Source organism: Priapulus caudatus, unplaced genomic scaffold (assembly GCF_000485595.1).
Source record: "Priapulus caudatus unplaced genomic scaffold, Priapulus_caudatus-5.0.1 Scaffold1007, whole genome shotgun sequence".
In the NCBI taxonomy this organism is placed as follows: domain Eukaryota; kingdom Metazoa; phylum Priapulida; class Priapulimorpha; order Priapulimorphida; family Priapulidae; genus Priapulus; species Priapulus caudatus.
Genome location: NW_014578068.1, coordinates 69,915 through 78,655, shown reverse-complemented (window position 1 = coordinate 78,655; position 8,741 = coordinate 69,915). Strand labels below are relative to the sequence as shown.

Sequence of the window (8,741 nt, the reverse complement as noted above, 5' to 3'; positions counted from 1 at the left end):
TTTTAGAAAAAGTGTATTGTTGAGATTTTAATTAATTTTGTTGTTTAATATCAAATAAAAAATTACTGGAACATCAATTCTAAGTTGTTTTACGATTTAGAATTAACCGCGTTAGAAAACTAGTTATACTCTACTTTGCGGGAAGTCAAATATCAACGACAAAGGAACCACTGCAGAAAAATGTTTGTAGTTTAGGTTACGCCTCTTGTGCCCTTTTTATATACATTGTTCGTGGGAGTGTAGCCTCGTCTACACGACCGAACCGTGAACTCGAGTTAAGCGTCTAACACGGGGCCCTTAACCTCGAGCTAGCGTATAACTCGAGTTACGCGTAACCTCGCCATGTCGATCGAGCGTTAAGCGAATCTCGAGTTACCCTTAACTTTGAGTTAAGGCCCGTGTAGACGACTTAACTCGAGTTAGCCCGGTAGTACATAACTCCACGAGTAGGCGGCACACTAAGTTCGATGTACGTACACACGCACCCACCGCAACGCATCGCCACGCACACACTCATGCACGCACGCACGCCAACGCAACGCACGTGTACGTGCACACACACGAGCACGCACGTGTACATAGCCACACGCACGCATGCCGCGCGTGCAGGTAGCAACGCACGCACGCACGCATGCACGCACGTGTACGTACACACGCACGCACTCACAACCGCACGCAACGCACGTTACGTGCACATGCAACACGCGCGAACAAGGCGCAGCGCGCACGCACGCAGTGTACGTGCACATGCACACCGCGCACACACGCACGCGCGCACGACAGGACAGAGCCAGTGACGTGCAACACACGGACGCACGCACCGCAGCATGCACGCACGTGTCTGCACACGCACGCAACGGCACGATGTACCTGCACAACCGCGCGCACGCACGCACGTGTAAGTGCAACATGCCACGCACCACGCATGCACGCACATGCGTGGCATACGCCGATGCACGCATGTGTTAGCGTGCACAACGCACGACGTGTACGTTACACACGCACGGACGCACGATCACGCAACGTGTACGTGCCACGCCGCAACGCACGCCCCAGTCTACGTGCACATGCACACGCGCGTCACCACACGCACGCACCGACGTGTACGGCACACACCACGACGCACGCACGCATGCAAGGCGCACGTGTACGTGCCACACGCACGCACGCAGCGCACGAACGTGTACGCGACGCAACGCCGCACGTGTACGTGCATAGCACGCACGCACGCATGCACACGCGCGCATCACCGCATGCACGCACGTGTACGTGCACACGCACGCCGAACGACGTGTGATCGTACACACACGCACAGCACACACGCACGAACGTGGTACCTGCACACGCGCGCACGCACGGCACGTGTATGTGACATGCACGCACGCCACATGCCCCACTGGTACGTGTACCGCCACTCACATGCCCGCAAGGTACGTCACACCAGCACAACGCACGTAACGTCACGCATGCAACGCACGGTTACGTGCCACGCACGGCACGCACCGTATACGTGACACGCAAGCACGCATAGCACACGCACGCACGCGGCAAAAAGCAACCGCCACACGCAGCACCACGCACACGCACAGCGTTTACATACACACGACGCACGCACGGCGATGGCCGCCTACGGCACGCTGCACGCAAAATCGGCTAATAATCGCTATCGGGGTTGTCGTGTGACGCTACGTAATCGCGTGACTCAGTTTAACGCTTAACTCGACGTTAACGGGTTCGTCGTGTAGACGAGGTTTGTGTGACCTCGCACACGTTTTGGAGTGTTGAAAGCGAGCGGGTTCGAACAAAATATTTCACGAATTTTTTAGGCCGACAGCTCCCTCCTTGACACCCATGATGTATCATTAGTAGTATTTCATGGTAGTATATGCCAAGGTAACGGTAGCGCCTAAGGTTATATTTGAGAAAACACGAGATTTTGCTTTAAGCGTTGATTATTAATTCAATATGTTTATATCACATTATTCCCAGTTCATTTTGTAAATTATGCGATGTCTGTGATATTCTTATTATCCGTTTAGGGTCAGAGTACATCGCTGATATAACCTGTCACGGGCCCCGGTTATAGTCAAAATCAATTTTCTTTCTCTCAATTTTTCTTTCTTTCGCGCGCGCTCTCTCCGCTCCCCTCCCTCTCTCTCTCACGACCTCTCTCTCTTTCTTACTCGCCGTCTCTCTTCGTCTCTTTCTCTGCATACATCAGGGTCAGAATTATGGGGAGAAGAAGACAGGCAAACGCAGCAGTGACATCTTATAGCCGCAGCTAATCGACGCGATTACTCATTTATTATATATTTATATATATATATAATAGTATATATACATATGTGTGTTGTGGTCACAATATAGATTTGATTATACGTCTGCCTATATTAAGACATCGCTACTAATGCCACGTCATTAGCTGTAGTGGCGCGCAATAATGCATGCGGCCAGGCCAAAGCAACTATTATGTGATGGTCTCTACACCTTCCCTCTATTTCTGTTTTTCTGTCTCCTTGCCACACTTTACTCCTTCTTCTCAGTTCAGTCTAAGTCAGCGTTTCCCCTTTTCCGGCTTCTATCATCACTTTTCTCGGCTCTCACACCCTCCTTATCTACCGCCATCCTCTTTTCTTTCATGTGAATAATAAATATGATACGAGATGTCGATGGTGACCGAAAATCAATCTACTTTCGCTTTATTTCTTTGCAATTTTCAATGGTTTAATGATTTTTCATTTGATGAAAGTGGAGTACTGTCAATTATTGATAGGTTTGATGGACTTTCTGTTTGGAAATTACGAAGGTTCGAGCGTGAAATCGGCAGGTCCCAGACCTCGGACTTGCCTTATTTTCAGCCCCCTGATATTCTATTCATAGTTCGTTTGTTTCTTTTGACAACTTGAAAAAGTGATTCAAGAGTCTCATATAATGTGTTCAGAATAGCTTTGAATGTACCAAAACGCACCATTAAAAAAAAAAATTTCTTCGGTGCTCGCATTGCTTGCTCCTCGGATTTCTAATTTCATTTGCAGCTGAAAATTACATTCTCCAATCTCATCCCTGCGTATGTGTGTGTATGTGTGGGTGGGGGGGGGTCGCTAGGGATGTGGCCTGGGAGCCAAGTGGGTGGCAGTCCGAAAATGTTTGAGAACCATTGAGGTAGAGCTTCCCCATAGCTTATATGTGGTTAAATGACCTAGTCTCGCCATCTCTCGGTTGGAATAATTTAAAAATTTTCTAAATTACCTACCTTAGTACCTGTAATTTATACCTCATATTCTGAATTCGTCTACTAAAGCTGAATCAATTAAAAAAATTCCACGTTACCATAACGGGTTCGGGCGTTGTCAGAGCATGCATTCACCCAAGCGCGTTCTGATATTACGTATATATTTATTTGTTGGTTGGACTGTACATTTGCGTCAATGAGAACATGAGCTAACAAGCTACCCACCGCTAGAGATATACCACATGAAATAGCGCATGAATACTACGATATACCGCATGTTTTTAGTAAATTTTTTGAGAATGGCGTAAAATTATAGATACAGCGTGAGAATTGTAGGGCGGTGTTCATAGAAAGCAACATAATACACACAACCGTAACCTGGACAAATTAAAAAAAATAACTTAATAAATAGGCAAACATAATGAGGGTAGTATTTAAACTCAATGGTTTGTTTTTATTTGTAATATTTGTTCGATAAACGGCACTCCATGTACTATTCCTATACTATCCATGCCGACATCAATGTTGCGAGCGAAACGATACATATAAAATAATACCGTTTCGTGAGACAGGTAAGACTAATCAACGGGTGATATTAATTAACAGGTAAGACTAATTAACGGATAAGACTAATTAACAGAAAAGTCTAATCAACGTCCATGCCATGGCGGCTAAATATTGATGAAAGTTACCTTATTAAAAGGCTCTTATTAACCTTATTATAGCTATTTGTTGTTGTTTGTTAAAATTTGGCTTGGAGAATGAATTGGCATAATGTTATATTGTCTTCTTATATTACATAGATTTTGGTTATATTCGATTTATGGCTGCTTATCAAATGAAAAACCAATTTCTAGACTCTGAAAAAATAGCAATCATGTTCAACTAATGCTTGTCGGTAGGCGTGAGATAAATTGCTAACTACCTCGCTATTGTAGGGGAGCGGAGGAAGTGGGGAAGTGATTAGTGGCAAAGGGAGGAGAAGACGGTAGATGAGAAGCGAAGTAAGAAGGAGGAGGAGAAGGGGAGAAAGGGGGATTAGGAAGAGGGAATAAAGGGAAGATGTAAGACCATCACATAACTAGTCCTTTTCGCCTGGAGCATAGCAATTATCTTGCGCGCCACTACACGCTTACGGCGTGGCATTAGTACGAGGTTATATAGCAGACGTATAAATAAATAAATAAATAAATTTTTTGGCAGACACCATGGAGTATGTACACGGCCACATAACAGGCACCTATGACACGCTCATGCACATAATAACGTGTCAATAAAGTGTCATACACATGCAGAGTATAGAGATATAGTGTATCCGTGTATAGAGATATTTCTGTGTACGGCTCTATCACACGCATATCATTGCGGGGGCTGTAAGGGTTGGCGTTATGGAAGCCGACACGGATAATAGACGTGTCTGGCGTTACACATGTTTCTCTATCACATCTCTCTCATCTTTCTGATTACTTCCACAATGCTCAGCACTGGAAAGACATTCTTCCATTCATCTCTATCGCTGTCGCCCTCTCTCTCTCTCTCTCTCTCTCTCTCTCTCTCTCTCTCTTCTCTTCCTGGCTTCTCCCCCTGTCTCTCTTCTCGTGTCTCTCCTGCTGTCTCTCTCTGTCTGTCTCTCTCTCTCTCTCTCTCTCTCTCTCTCTTCTCTCGTGTGTCTCTCTTACCGTGTATTTCTATCATTTCCTCTTATAAACGTGTTACATATACCAATAAAACAATACGAGAATAACAATTATTATCATGATAAAAATAAACTGAAGCATATAAAATCAATCTATCTATCAACTGAATCAGCGCAATCTATAAAAAAAGGCATAGGTTAAATTGAACCTTCGTTATCGTTATTATACCATTGTAATATTATTATTATCACAATTATAACAACAATAATATTAATTATTATTAATATTTTTATATTAATTCTATTATTATTATTATGGTTTTACCTATAAATCGGAGCCCCTCGCTCTGTAAACGTATTGCCCTCGTTCTCCGTTTCGTGACAGCCGTTCTGCTGCCAGCAGACGACATCGTCATCGTCATCGTCACCGTCATCGTCATCGTCGGTGGCGAGTTCGTGGAAGAGTAGAGCGTGCAGGGCGCAATTTAGCGTGTCGCAGCATTCGTCTGTATAGGCTAGCAGCCGATCCGATGCCTCGCCCATCCGAATGGATATACGTCACCGGCCCACGCCGCGTGTCACGATGTCATCTAGAGATGCCGTATACTAGATGACGCACTAGTCTCGAGTATTCTCTGGATGAACACATTTCTACGTTGCAACGATTTCGTCGTTGATATCTGTGTGTGCTGAATACGTCGCCGACCTTTGCACATCACGTTTGCATCCTATAGACATTACGTATTAGATGTGCATGTTTCTATGTTCGCATCGTTTTACTCTGCTGATAGCTGAGTGTACTATATATTGTGTGCTCTCTCCTGCTCTCTCCTGCTCTCTCTTGCTCTCTCCTGGCTCTCTCTCGCTCTCGCTCGCTCTCGCTCGCTCTCGCTCTCTCTCTCTCTCTCTCTCTCTCTCTCTCTCTCTCTCTTCTCTCCCGCTATTTTTCACTCTTCTTTTCTCTCCCTTTCTCTTCTCTTTTCTACTCTTCTTTTTCGTCTCTTCTCGTCTCTTCGCTTCTCTTTTCTCTGCTTTCTCACATCGCTCTCTTTCTCTCCTTAGTGAACTCTCAAATTACTTCAATCTATACCTGACGTCCAACTATCGTGTCCGAGTAGCGTGCTAGGCGTGTGGTCGCCGTCCTGTTCTCCCTGTGTCAGAACGCGGCCCAACTCGTGTGTGCGTCACGGCGCTGAGATTCCGTCGCTGCCTGATCGCTTGCATCGTCCTGCCACCAGTTCGCCACTCAATGACCGTCATGCACAAACTCGTCGTGCGCTGCAGCAGCTACAGATAACCACGCAACACCATCACCGGAGAGGAACCGGAACGCGGAAGGACGGGATTGCGTAGCGTCGTGTCTCTACGCGTACATTCGCGAAAATTATCGGCACTCACGGCGAATAATCAGCGGACACTCGCTTGCTATTCCTGCTCGCTTGCTGACCATGATGCGACTGACGATGACTGTACTACACTCACTCGCTGGCACATTGCCTATCTCTTGCCTGTCCGAGTTTGTGCAGTCTGTCCTGGTTGACGGCGGTAAGCTGCGCTGCTGCGAAACACTTACAGGGGGTGACTATCAGTGATGTAACACGTGAAGGCTGTGTGATTGAAGGGTGAGTGGAATTGCGGCCCAACTGCCGCAATGACAAGGGCGTGGTGATGAAAACATGATCATGACTGACTTGACCCCATGCGCCCGCCTCTCTCTCTCCTCTCTCTCTCTCTCTCTCTCCTCTGCTCTCTCTCTCTCTCTCTCTCTCTTCCTCTCTGTTCTCTTGTCTCTTCTCTCTCTCTCTCCTCTCTCTTTCTCTCTCTCTCTCTCCCTACTCTCTCTCTCCTCTCTCTCTCTCTCTCTCTTTCTCTCTCTCTCTCGCTCTCTCGCTCTCTCGTTGTCACTCGTTCTCCTCTCTCTCTCTCTCTGCGCGTGCCGCTTCCTCTTGCTTCGCGAGCTCTCTCTTTTCTCATGCTCCACGCTCTCTGTCTCTCTTCGCACTCTCCCGTTCTTCCTCCCTATCTCTCTCCTACCTCAATCCCCCCTCTCATTCCTCTCTCCCTTCTTCCTATATCTCTCTCTCGCGCGCGCGCTCTGCTCTGTCATGCACACGTACGTCTCGCTCACGCGCCGACAGCATCAGCACTGTCTGTGGCGGTGTCTCGTCACCGTCAAGCAGTAAGTTTGCTCACGGTTGAATCTGATGTGTGAACAAGCGTTGTGTTTCCGCGCGTCCCGCTGTCTCCCTTTGACGCGCGCGTTCGTCCGCGGTGGCGTTACTTATTTAGTGGTGGCTGCCTTCGTTCGCCCGCATACATGCTGCTGTTTCGTATGCTGTGCTGATCTTGCTGCTGCTTACTGCTTGCGTGCTGCTGCTGTGCTGCTCGCCATTCGGCTGCTGCTCGCTGCTGCTGATGATGAGAATGATGATGCATCGCGTGCTGCTGCTGCGCTGATGATGATGATAGATGCTGCGCTTTTTTTTTGCGGTGCTGACTGATGCTGTTGTGTGCTGCTGCGTGCTATATGCGCCTGACTGCTGCTGTGCTGCTGCTGGCTGCTGCTGGCGCTGCATACTGTTGCTACTGTACTGCTGCACTGTACTCGCTGCTGCTGCTGCACTGACGCTGCTGCTGTCAAGTTGCTGGCTGTGTGCCTGCTACGTACTTGCCTGCGCTTGCCTGCTACTGCTGCCTGCTGCCTAAATACTGGTGCTACTGCTAGCTTGCCTCTTGCTACTGCTGCTGCTGTTACTCGCTGTGCGGCTGTGCTGCTATGTTTGCTACTGCTAGCTCTGCTACTGCTGCTGCTGCTGGTGCTGCTGCTACTACTGCTACTGCTGCTGTGCTTCTTCTGCTCTGCCTACTGCTGCTGCTGTAGTCACTGCTGCTATATGCTACTGCTGCTATCAGACAGTGGTGGCTTGTAGTGATACCGTTGGCTTGATGATGTCTTGCTGCTGCTGTGATCGTACTGTGATGCTGCTCTGTTGTTGTCGTTGTTGTTGTGTTTATGCTGCTGTTGCTGCTGCCACCAACGGTGTTTGATGTAGCGGTGATAGCTGCCTAACTGCTGCATATGATGCTACAGCTTCGCTGCGGTACTGCCTACTGCCTGCTGCTGCTATATTAATGCTAGCAGCGCTGCTGCTACTGGCTAACTGCTGCTGCTGCTCTGCTTGCTGCCTTGCTGCTGATTCTAATGTTCGATGTAATAGAGCGTGGGACACGACGAATGGCAACACATTCATATTACAAAAGGAAGTTGGTAAATACGAATGCGTTTACGAAATCGAGTTCGAAAAATAACGTCCGACACGTTCTCTAGACGTATTTGCATATATCTACGTATATCTACGTATATCTAGTAGCCTCTTCACATTCTGTGGCGGGATTTTGTAAATTATACGATGCCTGCGATATTTTTATTATCCGTTTAGAGTCCATCCCTGATATAGCCTTGGTGTCACTAGCTTCGTTTATATTTAATTCAATTTCTTTCTCTCTCATTCTTTCTTTCGACTCGCTCTTCTCTCTCTCTCTCTCTTCTCTCTCTCTTTTTCTCACACCTCTCTCTGTTTCTTACTCTCCATCTCTCTTTGTCTCTTTCTCTCTATTATTATGGGTCAAAATTATGGGGCGAAGAAGACAAGCCAAAACGCAGCAGTTGACATTTACTAGTCGCAGCATAATGCACGAGTCCTTATATATTCAAGAATATATACTATATATATATACTAATATATATATATATTATATATATATATATATATAATATATCTTTATTTCCTTTATTTAGTTCCAATATCAATATATATATTATATTATTATATATAGTATACTGGGTCATATATATATCTTTTATATATGTAA

At 46.6% G+C, this 8,741-nt stretch overlaps 1 protein-coding gene across 1 annotated transcript in view; it reads left to right on the top strand.

Annotated features, from left to right (window-relative positions):
• Positions 1-5,336, top strand: part of LOC106814930 — a 29,476-nt gene extending 24,140 nt beyond the window's left edge. The window contains exon 20 of the mRNA XM_014819314.1: positions 5,254-5,336. Coding sequence (XP_014674800.1) covers positions 5,254-5,336 — 83 coding nt within the window. The remainder of the gene's footprint in view (positions 1-5,253) is intronic.
• Positions 5,337-8,741: the final 3,405 nt, after the last annotated feature.